This window comes from Pagrus pagrus (genome assembly GCF_965226575.1).
Source record: "Pagrus pagrus genome assembly, chromosome: 1".
In the NCBI taxonomy this organism is placed as follows: Eukaryota; Metazoa; Chordata; class Actinopteri; order Spariformes; family Sparidae; genus Pagrus; species Pagrus pagrus.
This window is the reverse complement of record NC_140185.1, coordinates 28,416,822-28,432,298: the sequence shown is the minus strand read 5'-3', so window position 1 is coordinate 28,432,298 and position 15,477 is coordinate 28,416,822. Positions and strand designations below refer to the sequence as shown.

At 40.6% G+C, this 15,477-nt stretch overlaps 1 protein-coding gene across 2 annotated transcripts in view; it reads left to right on the top strand.

The window, feature by feature from the left end:
* Window positions 1–15,477, top strand: part of ush2a (Usher syndrome 2A (autosomal recessive, mild)) — a 196,117-nt gene that overhangs the window by 21,244 nt on the left and 159,396 nt on the right. For both annotated transcript variants that reach the window (XM_084361215.1, XM_084361216.1), the window contains exons 7-12: window positions 2,997–3,060; window positions 3,875–3,976; window positions 4,084–4,273; window positions 5,722–5,936; window positions 8,755–8,976; window positions 11,518–11,611. In XM_084361215.1, the coding sequence (XP_084217341.1) occupies window positions 2,997–3,060; window positions 3,875–3,976; window positions 4,084–4,273; window positions 5,722–5,936; window positions 8,755–8,976; window positions 11,518–11,611 (887 nt within the window). The remainder of the gene's footprint in view (window positions 1–2,996; window positions 3,061–3,874; window positions 3,977–4,083; window positions 4,274–5,721; window positions 5,937–8,754; window positions 8,977–11,517; window positions 11,612–15,477) is intronic.

The window sequence follows — 15,477 nt, the reverse complement described above, 5'->3', positions numbered from 1 at the left end:
ATTTTGACTGAAAATGTTTACACTCTTTCCCTACACTCACTGTTCCTGTTCTTCCTCGAAATGGAGAAAAATTACCTCTTAGTTTATCTTGTCTGTATATCTAAATATGGCGTCAATGACCACTCCACCTTTATTCTCCTCCCAGCCTTTATCCCCCCTTCAACTACACATCTGTGATTGATTGGTGGTGCCTGGAAGCCGTCTCAGAGTCAATAGGAGAGAAATTGAGAGAAAAATGATATCCGTTCATCTACAGGGTGATAAACGAGTGTTTTCTTCTCGTTTATCAGGCATTGATCCCTAGTTCACGGCAGGTAGCATCTGATCAGCTGAAGATCACATCAGTGGTGGTGATCAATACAAGTGATTGGCTTGCGGGAGAGTGTGTGTGTATGTGTGCGTGTGGTTGTTGAACCTGGGGGCTGTGTCTGGAATTCTGATCAGTGGATTGATTATGTGAATGCTGATCAGATGTATTGATTAACAACAATGTCTGTTTTTGGAGGGGACCCTGCTCACTGAAAACTGAGTGTTTGTACAGCGTAGAAGTTGTCTTGAGCAGAGATTTAACTGCCGACCACATTGTAAAAGTAGTCGATTGGGAGAGTCGGTTGTATCAAAGGTGGTGCTGTAATTGTTGTGAATCAGCTGCTTATAACAGATCATTAGTAACTCCGGTAACTCTGGTTAGTAACTTTGGTGTAGTGGTGTTGTTGAGTTTTTGCTGTTAGTGCTGACAACAGTCATTCAGTCATGCATCTACAAAACAAGCCATGGTTAATTTCGACAGCAGATCAGATTTAAATATTGCGGGGTGTAATCTGAGTTGTTGTGCCAACTTGAGGAAGCGTTCCCATGATTTTTCCCCAGTCAGAAATAATTTTTTTCCAGCACCATGTGAATGCACTTATTTACCACAGTTGCTATTACCACCAGTAATCATGGGTGGTACCAAATTCACCAAGACTGTGATCTAAAAGGTTGCAAGCATAGGTAATATAAATACTATATATATGTGGACCAGAAAGAGATGATTGTTCACAGTCGTTCTTTTCTCTTGTGATTTTGCTTTAGAAGGAGCTGCGTCCAAACTCAGTTGGTGCATGTACTGTAGAGAATCTCCTCACACCATGATATGACCTCACATCACCTGTATTTCTTGACCCATCCCCCCACTCCCCAGTGTTTAACGTAAGCTAGTACCAGTGGTTGCAACTTTAAGGAAAATAGTAAAATCTTCTTGTATATTGAGAGTGACAGGACCACTGAAGGACAGATAGAAAAAAAACAAGAAAAAAATGGACACGTAACTCTTAGTCGCCTGTATTAACTGCAACACAAAAACTGAGAGCGACGGATGAGAGAAAGTGAAACACAGAGAGAGAAGACAGAGACCTACACAGAGAAGAGAGAATTAAGGCTTATACCTTGCATCATCCCAGTAACAATAGGGAGAGTGCTTTTCAGAGGAAGGCATAATCCCATTTCCACACGCTAAAGAAATCCTGAGCCAAAGCCTTAGGCTGCACAACCACACACTGTTCGAACACACTTACATCCCATAACACTCTCTCACTCTCTCTCTGTTTTACACACACATACATCCCCCCCAACACGCACATGCTCACATTGTAGTTGGGCCAAACATGGCAAAGCCTCTCTCAAATGCAAATACACACACATTCATGCATGCACACACACTTACACACTCTCTTTCTCTAAAGTAAGGATGTTTTTTTGGGAGTAGACACAGTAAAGCCTCCAAAACACACACACAAACACACATACACAGACAAAGCTCGGCATGGCAGGGGTTCAGTCGATGCTTAGAGACGTTTATCTGTCTTCTAAGAGTTGTTGTCAAACTAGACAGAAGTTTGTTGGACACTAAAAGACTCCAGCTCTCTCTGGACCAGCATCAACATCTGTGTGGGTCTCTTATGTTCTATCCAACATTGTCACAAATGTATGGTTGTGTTGGGGCCTTGACTGTGTTCATTTATGTGTTTGATGGTGTTTCTTGTGTGCAGTCCAGTATCAGCATGTCTGTCTGGATGGTGTGCCCATATGTTTGAGTTACTCCAGTGTATGTTTGCTTGATAAAGAGAGTTTGGCATCTTGGCATATTTGATATATGTTGTCAAACATCTTTGCATTTCCCCATTGCACATCCTCTCTTCTCAACATCAGCCAGCTTTATCAGAGCCTTCACTTCCTGTTTTAAGCAGGAGATTCATTGCTAATTGATTTGTTTGTTTAATTTTTGAAGACAAATGCCCGAAATGTGTGTCCCAGTCTCTCAAGTGTTTCAGTTTTACTTTCTCTTATATGAAAATAAATTCTTTGGGTATAGAAGTGTTGGATAAGACAAGTATTTTGAAGACTTCACTTCGTTCTCCAGAAACTTCTGATGAGCCGTTTTCTCAATTTATTGATAGACCAAACAATTAATCAATGACTCCAAAAGGAGTTGGCAGTTAAATCTATAATGAAAATTATGTTATTTTCAGCACAAAGTCCTGATGAATTCTTGTCCAGGCTTTAGAAAAATAAGATTTTGTCCAGAAGAGACTGGTTTTGGATAAAGGACCATCTACAGACAAGAATCAGTGCAGCTAAAAGGAGGAAACACACTAATGAAACCTATGAAGCACAGTTACATTTATCCTCAGCAAAAATGATTAAGGCAATAGTGATAACCTGTTACCTTAGACAGACCTGTTTTGGTCAAGCCTCGAACCAAACTAATGACTTTGTCCTTTATAAGCCTTGCTGCTCTCTAGTGGAAGCAAATGTAGACTGTAGCTGATCCGGTTCGGCTTTATTTCATGAACTTGGCCATTATAAGCAGCTGTGGGCAAGCCTCACTCAGCTGGTATCAAGAAACTGATAAGATAATCTACTAAATACTGTGAAATCCTCTCACTCACTGCCTTCAGTACAAACCCATTAACGCCTTCTTTATGCTCTTTTCTCCTCTCTTTTCATCTCTCCAGGGTCTAATCAGTTCATTGGGCGGATGCAGGACTTTAGATTTTATCCTGCCACTCTGACCAACAGGTGAGTTGGATAGAGTAAGACGGAGAGAGAGGGGGAGGAATCAAAAAATGACGACAGGAAATGATTGTTTGCACAAAAAAAAATGTTAGAAGGAAGGGAGCCGTGATTGACACAGAAAAAGGAGGGGAAGTGATAGCTACAGATAGATTTAATAAAGGGAGGAAAGGATACAAATGAGGACAAATAGACATGAAGATTCCTTATGGATTAAACCAACAAGGAAGGAGAGGAGCGAGCAGCATGGAGTGATAAAGGGAAAGATGGTTAGAAGAAAGAAGGGGAAGGCTAATCGTTGCATCTTAAGATCCATACTGCTTCCAGAGGATTTTCCCTGAGAATTCAATACAAGGCAATTAGTGTTTTGCTTACCACTGATGTACTGCACACAGTGAGGACTTGGAGCTTACAAGTTCCTCTCATCAAGATTGGGGTAAGACAAAGTGAAAGATTGAGTTTTCAAATTATGCCTTTGATTTTCCACTTTGTGCTAAATGTTCAGTCAAAGGCCCATCAGCAGGTGCCTTCAGAGTTTATCTCAAAAGTTGTTATAAAAGGCTTGTTTGTGTTCGTCCCCATGAACTATGCATAACTTGAATTTTATTAATCATTGTATTAAATGTGTTATTTTATTATTTTGGATATAAAACATACAGTAGTTGTAGTGTAGTTTGGGTCAAATTAACTGTTAAATCATTAAGCAATGTTGCTATACAATTGTAAGCTAGTCCCCTCCTCATCCTTGTTAAAATGCACAGGATTATATTTTGCTTCAGTGTTAAAGTTAAATATCGTCTTCTGTTTCTTGTTTTAACAGGGAAATAGTGGAGGTGTACTCAGGGATCCTGCCTGAGCTGCATGTCCAGTCAGAGTGTCGCTGTCCTCCCAGTCACCCCAGAGTACACCCTTTAGTTGAGAGGTAAAGTATCACAACCTCTTGTATTTCTATTTCCATTAATATTTTGGTATTGTACATTTTTATTTAATATAATAGTCTGTATGCCTAAAAACTTTTACTGTTGACAGGTACTGCATCCCCAGTGGCGTGGAGGACACCACAAATGACAGAGTCTTAAGACTCAACCTTAATGCCCATCCACTCAGTTATATCAATGATCAGGACATGGGCACCACTTGGCTTTCTAGGATCATGACTCCACAAGAACTTGATGAAGGAGTCGCTATTACTGTGGATTTGGCCAATGGACAATACCAGGTAATACATCACAATAAAACACACATATTATTCTACAATAATGATAGACAAACAGATGGATGGGTAATGACATGGACAAATTAAGTATGTTAACTAGTGTTTAAGTTTTTTTTAATTGTAATGGTGATTGGAGACCATTTTTATACACTGATGAACACACGCACAATCCCCGTTTGACCCATGCAGACTGGCTGGACTATTCATAGTTGTTGCTATTCGTGCAGCTTTTACTGCATAGACATAAATAAATTAAACCTTCTTCACTTCACTGATTCTTTGATTGTTTGGTCAACTTATTTGAAAATGAAGAAACAACATGTTAAAGTATGTGTGAGATGTAAAGTAGCAGAATGTTTGTTTTGGACATTGAAGTCAATGATAATTCTCTAGTTATTCTATAGTTATTACAGTTTACCCTTTCCATCCTTTATGTCATCACTTAGCAGCATGAGATCTGCATGAAACCCTTTAGACAGTGTTGGATAACATGTGTCAACCCAGTCAGATTGTCAGCAAATGTGGGTCATTTTAGGTCATTGTATCAACTAAATCGACAATCAACTATAGTAAATTCTGTCTTTTTGGAGTGTACAGTTGAAATGCTACAATACAAACACTGTTTAGTATCTGTCTGCTTGCACCTGTGTGTGTGCACTGGACAGTAGTTTCATCCTCTTTCTAAGCACTGCAGTGAGAGAGAGAGAGAGAGAGAGAGATTGGTGGATTTGGGCGTAGTCGACACTTGGGCTGTCAAAAGACTCGTCCCTCTTCTCTCTGAAGTGTGTATGTGAGTGTGGGCAGGATTTTGGTAGCTGTCCTGACGTGGTAGCTCAACTCAAGTCCCCAGATAAAAGACACTTTCTGAAGTTGGGGTGTATGTGTGTGTTGGTGTGTGCATGTGTGTGGGTTTGCGCAGTGGTGGTGGCTTAATGCGCTCCCTGCTGTGTAACCCAGTGTCCCAGCCCACACTGTAGTGGGGCAGATAACACTTAACACACATACCCACACCTACACACAGACAGGCTCATGGTTTATGTGTTATAGGAACCTACTTGCGTGTGTGTAAATATGTGTTTATGTGTTGCGCGAAGGCTGTCCGTTTTCAACCAAATACCTTAATTATCATCTCAGGTTATGTATACATGAAGACGAGTAATGACTAATGAGCAAAACATCATTTTACCATTCGATCAAGACTGCTTAACCCCGATGTGAGTTTTTTTTTATTTGTCATTTGTAATGCGAAACAATAGCTGCTCTCACTATGGCCTCGAAAATTACAATAGAGGTGAATAGATATGTCTGACACAGTGTCAACAGCACCTGAACATTTAAAGCCGCACCATGGTCGGATTTATTGCCTGTTGTGGATATTTTACATTGTGCAGCTGAGCCTGTATTGCAAATCTTGTTCTAGTCATGCTGACCTGTACCCCTTTCCACTCCAGGTATTCTATGTTATAGTTCAGTTTGGCGGCCTCTTGCCTGAGTCAGTTCTGATCCAAAGACGGAGGCGTGAACTCACAGAACCTGACAGTGACTCCACCTCAGAACAGCCCTGGCTGGACTGGCAGTACATGGCCAGAAACTGCAGTGTGTTTGAGATGCAGAACGGCGGGCCTTTACTGAGACCAGACTCAGTCAACTGTCTGCAGCTGCCCCGGTAGGTACCGTTTGTGAACGTGTGGAAAATAGTCAGTATTATCGACCCTACTAAAGTAGTGTGTTCCCAGCACTTCATTTGTTTGTATGTAGTTTAGTTTTTGTATTTTGTATTTCCTTCGTTCTTGGATTTTCCCATTACCTGCCTTGGTGTCTTGCATACAAGACAAGTAGTCTCTTCCACATGACAAAGTCCCCATCCATAGGTCACAAGTGATCACTGAATGGTTTGATTAGTAAAAAATTGATGTGAATCAAATGCTATGACCTTTGCAGTCACCAGATCTCAACCTAACTGAACAAACGCTGGAAATTTTGGACCAACGTAGACAGTGCTCTACACCACCATGTTTATCAAAGCACCAAGTGAGGAAATATCTTTTTAAAGAATGGTGTTGATCTCTCCAGCAGAGCTCCAGAGACTTGTACAATCAATGACAATGGGCATTTGAGCTGTTTTGGCAGCATGTGGTGGCCCAACCCCTTACTAAGACACTTACTTTGTTAGTTTTTCCTTTAATTTGTCATCTCAGGATGCTAGCTACTGTTATGAAATTTGAATGTGTCATCAGTCAGATAAAAAATAAATATGTCTCTGGCCACAGACTGATCGTCCCATTTAAAACTGCTTTGATACCTCTATATGTGGAAAAGCTGAAAATAAACTCCTCGGGCAGTCTGATGTTCTGTTCGGGGCATCCTCCCCAGAGCAGAACCACATGTTCTTGCTGTATGCTATTGGGTGGCCATGGCCTCTAAGGCAGAGGAGATTACACAGAAATTACTGGCAAGACTGAATAAAGAAGTATATGAACACACACACACAAACAAATGCAAGTGTTTGTGTGTGATAGTGCATGTACTAACACACACACACACACACACACACACACACACACACACACACAACACAAGTAAACAGAAATCAAAGGAAATTAGACACATACCCATTCCACACAGTCAACACACACACAAACACACAACCTGGCACTCTCACAGTGACTTGGTTTATAAAGCTAACCACCAACGGCGCTGCCTTGGCAGATGACCGGTAACAGGCTCTCGATTGGCACTAGATAGAGAACCGGACTTGGAACATAGTCTTAACATACACACCCAATCTCACACACTAAATGTTGGCATAGCTGCTTGTATCAAGGCCCTGGTTGGCACCAGATAGAACAGGTATGAGTAGATCACAGATCATGTAGTCATTGCTTATTTTTCACATGACTGACAAATTATATCACATACAACCTTTCCTGGCACAGTTATACATATTAGTTAAATTGGCATGAGAGCAATTGAAGCTCACACTGGCAACACACTCTGTGACATTAGTGGTTGATAATTATATCAAAAAGAGCACTGTCTTTGATCTTGCAAGATTTATGTGTTTTATCGCGCAAGATTTATTTAATCCCGCCTGAGACATTGCCTCCTCAGAGCCCGCTGGAGTGTCTGGCAAGATAAATTTAAGCATGCCTCAGTCATTTCAGGTGTTTTCATGCCAGTCAGTTAGAGCACCATTCCAGGAGTGCTGTTAGTGATCATTTTGCAACTCGTCTACATGTAGATAAACAAGTGAAAGAGTGAAACACAACATTTTTGTGAGATGAAAAGGACAATAGAAGGCAAGTGAGAGCTGGAACACAAATTAATTTAGATGCAGTTTGATCTTTGGCTAAACATTTAAATAGTTCTCACTCATATTGTTTGGCTTCCGGCTGAACTGCTTCAAATAAGGTATGTAGATCTTTTACAATCCAGCCAGGAACAACCTGGTTGTTTTTTTTAAATTTAAATTGCAACTTTTCAGTCAACTTTTCAGTTCAAACTGAAGGAAGCATTGAGTGCCTGAATGAATGTTTTCTGTCACCTTTTCTATCAATATTGAACCAATATACTAAACACGTACACATAGACACACAGGACCCAGTGTTAAAATAGCCTTATGAGGACACGTTTCCACAAACAGTATGTTGGATAGTACGTCACTGCTCTTTGTATGCCAAAAGCTAAACCAACATAAACACACACACACCGCACAAGAGAAGTGGCCTGAAAAAGTCTTTCAGCATTACCTGAAAATAAGGACGGAAGCTGTTGGAGGGACAGAAAGGTTGAAAGAGAGTGAAGAAACATGTAGCAGCAGAGACAGAGTAATCGTAGTTTTGGTCACTACCGTGGCACTTCTGATATTCTGGGTTCTGCTCTGCTCTATTATTTGCTTTAGCTTGAAAGATATTGGACTTTTTAGGCAGATACTAATATTAATATCTGTCGATCAGTGCATCATCATTTTCTTACAAAAACACATAATATAAATAACTGTCATACAGCTCCTGTGTCCCGATATATTGTGACCAATATACAGTATGTGCTAATTGGGACATTTTATGGTATTATACACATTTCATTATATGCCTGCAATATATGAGGAATATGCCCTGTTCAATATGTCAATGATGATATGATCTAAAAAAATAAATAAGCAAATCCTGAAGTGCCCATGTTAGCTCTTCGCTCCTTCCTCAGCCATTGTGCTCGCTAACCACCAAATTGACACCAATTACTCTAAGGGTAGCTGACACTAGGTAGGGCTTCATCTGATAGGCCGAATGTTGTGAATGTAAGGCACATGTATGCAGCGCTCCAGCTGATGGGTATAATGTTCACATGCTGTCTTTTGTCTTGTGTTTATCTCGCATGTTCGTATTGCGATAATGATGAAATATGATTGCACATACCAGAGAGTAGTGCTGACTGGTCAATTACTTTTTCATGTTTCATGCATGTGTATGCTTCCTGTGTTCCAGTGACGCGCCCTTCTCTGGAGGTAACATCACATTCAGCCTGCTGACCCCAGAGCCAAACCTGAGACCAGGCTATAATGACTTCTACAACAATCCTGCCCTGCAGAAGATGGTGCATGCCACACAGGTCAGGATACACCTGAGTGGACAGTACCACACCAGAGCAGCTGGGGTGAACCAGCGACACAGATACTATGCTATGAACGAGATCACCATCAGTGGCAGGTGAGGAGTTAGATACACCAAAAATATCTCATCTTTTTATGATTTAGTTTAATTAGATTGCACTCTAAGAAAAGGAAATTTGAATCGCCATCCCCACAAATGTTGCTAAATATGGCCTTTTAAATCTTAAAGTGTTGGTCTTTTGGTGTTAAATATTTATAAACTGAAATTCTGGCATAATCTGGCATATCAGTGAGGTTTTTTTTTTTTTGCCTTTACGTATTTCTGTAACAATTTCACTAATGAAGCGAGAGGACCACACAGTATGAAGCAAAATTCCAATTTTGTTCATTAACATTCACTCCTGTAACTTGTCAAACTGTGTTTAAGTGGTGTAATTAGTTGAAAGGAACAGTTGAAGATCTTTTCAGTCTTGATTTGTTAAAAATTGTGCGAGCACAGTTCGACATCTAGAAAAATATTTTGACACAGACTGTTGAGTTTCGGCAGAGCTTTCTGGGAGTAATTGTGAACACATCTCTTCATTAGACTGACAGAGTGACTGTTTTTTATGACTGTGGTAATTATGGGATTATGCAGGAGGCAATCATCTCTAACTCTTTCTCTCCCTCCCCCTCCCTCTAAGCTGTTTTAATTAGTAGCTTGTTACAGTGGAGTAGGAGAAACAGAGATTTCGAGCTGCTGAAATCTCATCTGTGCATTCCTTATTCCTCCCCGTCTCCCCCCTCTCTTTCATTCTTATTCTGTCTCTCCATCTTGTCTCTCTTCGTTCTTTATGAAGCAAGTAAATAGATGTTTGGAAGAGAGAGTACACTCATAACTTGAGTATGTGTCTTTGTGTGCGTCTGCACTCATGAGCATTGTTTTTCTGACATTACTGTGTGATATAGTGGCAAAGAAATATAATCTTTTCATAACACTTTGCTATATTGAAATATAAAATGTAGTTTTTATAGCTTGACTGTTATTAAGAGTTTTATAAATTGGTGGTAGTCTCACCTTTTTCCCCCCTTTTAAACCTTTTAAACATAAATATTCAATAAGTGAAAGTTTTTGATAAGGATCCCTTAAACTTTTTTCTTTTCGCAACAAATCATATTGCTACGAAGCAAACCATATATATTTTTGACATTTCTGTACTTCCTCTCGTTGCTTATCAGCCAACACATACACCAATACCAATATATCTTCAATAAGCTACTGCCGGATGCTCAAAGCCTACTTGCAACAAATACACAACTTCTATATGATCCGGTCAAACAAAGGCATGGCAAAGCAAAATAAAAGACATTTTGCATGAATCAGTCATTGTTATTTGCTATTATCCTGTACGTGAGGCCAATTTGTGAAGGAATATAAGTCAACTCATTTCTGGAGAAGGTTCAGTTGACTTGTTGTAATGTGATGTATTATGTTGAAACATTTAGTGAAGCTCGAGGAGGATAGGCATACGCATTACAAGAGAGAACACTGTGTAGTGCCAGACAAATTTTGAGGGCCACTTCCTGAACGGAGGATAATAAACTCTTACCAGACCCATGAGAGTGACTTAGTGTACATGTAAGGTCTCTTTTTCACTGTAAGGTTTCTGTTGGGTATTGGAATCTAAACAAGAAACTATGTTTATTTATGTTATCCTGAGTCAGGTTGTGTGATCCTAAGGTCACATGTAATACAATCTAATAGGAGGCTGTCTGTCTGTCTGTAAGAGTCTGAGGCCGAGTACATCATATCAATTAGCCTTGGTTGCCCTGAAGCCTGAGGTGGCGTTATGAGGACAGCTGCCCTAACCCCTCATCCTTGGGCTCAGTCTATTAGGGCTGTAGGCCCTAATCCGAGACTTGTTGCTAAAGGCTAAGCGACTTCAAAGATGCCTTGGAAAAATGCTCCATGCAAAATAGTGTGGTGCGCCTGTGGAGTGGAGCTGCATGCGCACTCGGGCAATCAATTGTTAATAATGGAAAAAGCAGTGCAACTCTGTGCCTTGCGCTGAAAAGTTGACAATATTTCAGCTTCTACAAACCACTAGAATAATGTGAAATGCGCTAAAATAAGAAATACTGCACATAAAGACTTATCTCTATTTCTAATCAAATGTAAAGATTTGATTAATCAAGCCAGTTTGGAACAAAAAATTGTATAAAGAGAACGAGAGGTGAAAGGATACACAGAGGCAGGAATGAAAGAGAGAAAGCAGCTGAATATCTGAAAGAATAATTAAATGACTGTCCTGCAGTGTGTGTGTGTGTCTGTCTGTCTGTGTGAGAGGGAGGGAGGGTGAAGAGGCAAGGCTGTCTGCTACCTGTTATGTTGCTCTGATAATTCTCGGGATGGCATTTATAAATGTTGAATGGGAACTTCCTAATGGCCCTGCTGCTGTTTCATGGACAAGGATGGAGGAGGGAGAGCTTTTGTCATGTTATCCGCTTACCTTTTTGCTGTTGAATTCACATATATACTGTATGTTTTTCATTGCAGTAGGAAATGATAATTTAATATTTCAATTATTAAATTTGTACAAGGCAGTTTTGAGGTCATTACATGTTTATCTTTCTCTCATTCTCTCTGTCATCTGGCCAGATGTGAGTGTCATGGCCATGCCGACCACTGTGATACCAGTGTGACACCATACCGCTGTCTGTGTTTGCCTGAGAGTCACACAGAGGGAAACAATGTGAGTAACAAACAAGTGATCACAAAATCTTGTACATCCAATTTGTAATGTTAACATCATTTGGAGGATGTGCGGCAGTGGACCTCACACATCCTGTGTTTGTGTTTTATACAGTATGTATTTATGAAGTTATAAGAGGGTGATGATGCCACACACAAGTTCTGCAATGTGTCACCCTGGTTTGATTTTAAGGTTTTTTTTATTTCCAGTTATTAATATCAGTATTAGATCTAGATTTTTAAAATCAGATGGCTTGTATTATGTTCACACACACACGCGCACACACACACATACTGAGCACAGAGGAGTCCCCCTGGGGAGAATCTCCTCATGGTCTTAATTAAGCAGTTTCCTCCTAACGACATGGAGAGGACTTCTCTAATAAATTACACACACACACACACACACACACACACACATACACTTATTAGACTATCTTTCCTGTAAAATAATGTTGTCCTTTTTGTCAAGTTTCATTCTAGTGTTTTATTTCTCATTTGCTGAAAAATCTATGAAGTGCTTTTGGACACATGCTGTATACCAGCAGTGCCAGACGGCTCTGCATTGAATCTGACTTTTTGGTTAATGGACAGATATCCAATGCAAGCAGGCTGCTAAGTAAGGTGGTGCACTGACTGTATGTTGTTAAAGTTGTAATGAAATGACAGCAGACATCAGCCCTGTTGGAGCAGGGACTGTGTGATTTTTGAACGAAATATGTGATGTCTGCCACAGACTGATCCAAATCTTAGACATTTTCAATTAGATTTACTGTGGGTCACTGTTAATGAGTCTAAAAGTCTTCACTTTTTCTTAAACTTTCTTACTTCGTGGATAAGAAAAGACTCATTTAAGGCTGAAATGACTGTACCTGAGCTGTCTGAATGCCAACTGTCAAAATGTGGTTTGTTTTTATGTTAACAAAATCATACAATTAGGGAGAAGAAGGTGCAGTTGGACTAAAATATTGTGATTGTCGAGATTATTTTAAAAGCATCTCATTTCCTGTCACAGTCGATTGTGTTTGTCGCTGGTGACAGTTACCCCTTAAATCTACTCTTGCACTGCCAGTGGCACCCCCAGTTAAACCCAAAGTTTGATCCCACAGCGAGTATTCACACACTGGTGTGCTGCAGAGTGTTGGCTTCTGATTTGATTTCAGTCTAGTTTGATGTTAACCACCACCTCAGGACCAGGCCTTTGCTCTCAACAAAGCTAATACAACTTGCCAGGTAATAGTAGACATCACCCCAACAAAGCCTCGAGTCGGTCAGCAGTGAAAAGTTCAGTATGACTGCTCCACCTCACCGTAGCACAGGACAGCCTGCATTATTCACTACTTATGTATCATTCATACACCCGCGTCTGTGTATTAGTGTGTGTGTGTGCGTGTGTGTGTGTGTGTGTGTTTCAGACAGAGGCTACAGAGGACATCAATGGAGAAGTACAGCTGTCAACCAGCAGCTGTTAAATTGCTTGTCTTGCTTACTCTTAAACTCAAATAACAAACACCCTCCTACACACATCTTAATATATAATAGTTTTCTCTTACATGAACTCCAGACTGAAATAAAAGTTATCATACAGAACACTTCTACACACACACACAAAATAATTGAACATTGTGAGGTTTATGCCATCATCCAGACAAATCTCTCTCCCTCTGTTTTTCTCTGTATCAGCCTCTGTTTTTCTCTTTTTATACACCACTTTTCTCTTTCCGCTCTCAAGGTCCCTGTCCCACCTCCATCCGCTTCTCTTTGTCGATCACGGTCTCTCTCTCTCCTGCTCTCCGGGGTCTCAGTTTAAATAATGTCTCAAATCGACTAGAACAATGACATTCCCTCAGCATGCATCTCTAATCAGCTCTCTTTCTCTCTCTGTTTGTCTTTCGCTTCATTTCACTCTACTCCCCCACACTCTTTATTGCCTCGCTTTCTAAGTATTTAATTCATCCCTGTTTGCCTCTCATGTTTCATCCCTCTCTTTCCTCCATTTTTCCCACCGTCTCTCCTCGATCTGTTTCTTTTCTTCTCGTCCGTACATAAAGTAGTTCTTTTGTGTGAGAGAGATGGAAATGAGCAATGTGGATGTATTTGTGTGTGTGTGTGTGTGTGTGTGTGTGTGTGTGTGTGTGTATGTTTTATGTAAATTAATCTCTACAAGAGCTCCTGTGACAGACATTGGAGTGTGTGCAATTTGTGTATGCAGAGTCCTTTTTGTGTGATCACATATGTGTGTGTGTGTGTGCCTACTTTTCTCCCAAACCTGTCCATGTCATCTCTGAGTGAATATTCAGGACCTTTCTTCTGTCTCTGTAATATTGGAGCATAAAAGGCTGTGGGGAATATTAGCGTTTAATATTGCATGCGTTCTGTTGACTTGGATCGGCCTAGCACCATGACGGATGTTGTACTAATCTGCAGAATTTCCACAGTGACATTAAAGTGACAGAAATGCTCAGACATGTGTCAAGATGATCAACGGGGGCCCCTGGAAGACACACACTTAAACTCTCACGCGCACACACTTAAACACACATGCACACACAGGCACACACTCTCTCTCTCTCTATTTCTCTTTCTCTTTCTCTCTCCCACTTTCTCACTCTGTCTTTTGATTCTTTCTTATGTGCACTCTGTGTCAGACTTGATCTCTCCCTCTGTCACTCTGTCTCTGCACGTCTCTCCACAACTGATGGATTCAGTCATGTCTGAAAGCTATATCATACATTGTATTGTACATCGCGTCACACGCTCTATTTTCTGTTGTACAATGTCTCTGTCATTTAACGGCATTTTTTGGGGACTTAATGTCGTCTGTAAAAAGTAAAAAATAGCCTATATCAACTGTAAAATGCGGCCAGCTTGTGTGTGTCTTGGAGCACACTTTAAGTTACAGGGGATAGTTATCAGGCTGTGTGTAGCTGGGAGTTGGTTTGACTGTGGACATCATTGAACAAATTGTATGGGTGTTTGTGTGTGTATGTGCATGTGTTTATGTAAGTTGAAGTCAAGCAGTGAGAATTTTTTTAATCTTAAAGCTGGGGTTGGTAAGATCGGAGGAACCACCAAGAGCAAGCTAAACTTCGAAAGTATCCAACCAAAAAATGTCTGGCAGTTACCGCTGGCTGCTGTGGGCGTGTGCTTTTTGCAAGCATTAGCTGGGTTAGCTGCTGAACAACAATGTATCACAATGAATGTCAATAATGAACATGGCTATTGTTGGTCCTCATCGGTGTTAAGCTAGCATGTTAGTACTCGGTGTAGGTAGACAGGCAGGCGGGACGCCCAATTATTTTCTTCAAGCAGAAATGGAATGATTAAAATGACTAACTGGAGGCCTTCGACAGCCACAGGTACCGTTTCTAACTTCCTGTCCATTTCACAGTTAGCAATCCCCTCCCTGCCCTCTACGTCACCACATGAATGGGGAGCGGTAATTGTCAGACATAGCTGCAAACAGGAGTATCCTGCTCTCTACGTGTTCACGGGCAAACAAGGCCGCCTCTTTATGGAGTTCTCTGTCCTGTTTGGATAAAGTGAGCAGGGTACCAGGAAATGTGATTACTATTGGAATATAGAGCTATGTAATACTTTTAAACCAGCCATGGTTAAGATTATGCACAGGTGTTTGATTTGCAGGAATTTTTATTTGGTGTGTACATATTTGTTTATAGATTCTGAGATGGTCACTGTGTGTATGTTTTTCTGTGTTTGCATCTGTGATAGATATTGATGGCTAGTGACGTTAAGTAGCGTTGTCCAGGTCTGCCTCAGCAGCAGATTTCCACCTACGCCGGGGTTAACCGGGTTAACTTCAGATACACACAACACGGCCGTGTACACACAAACATGCTCGCACAC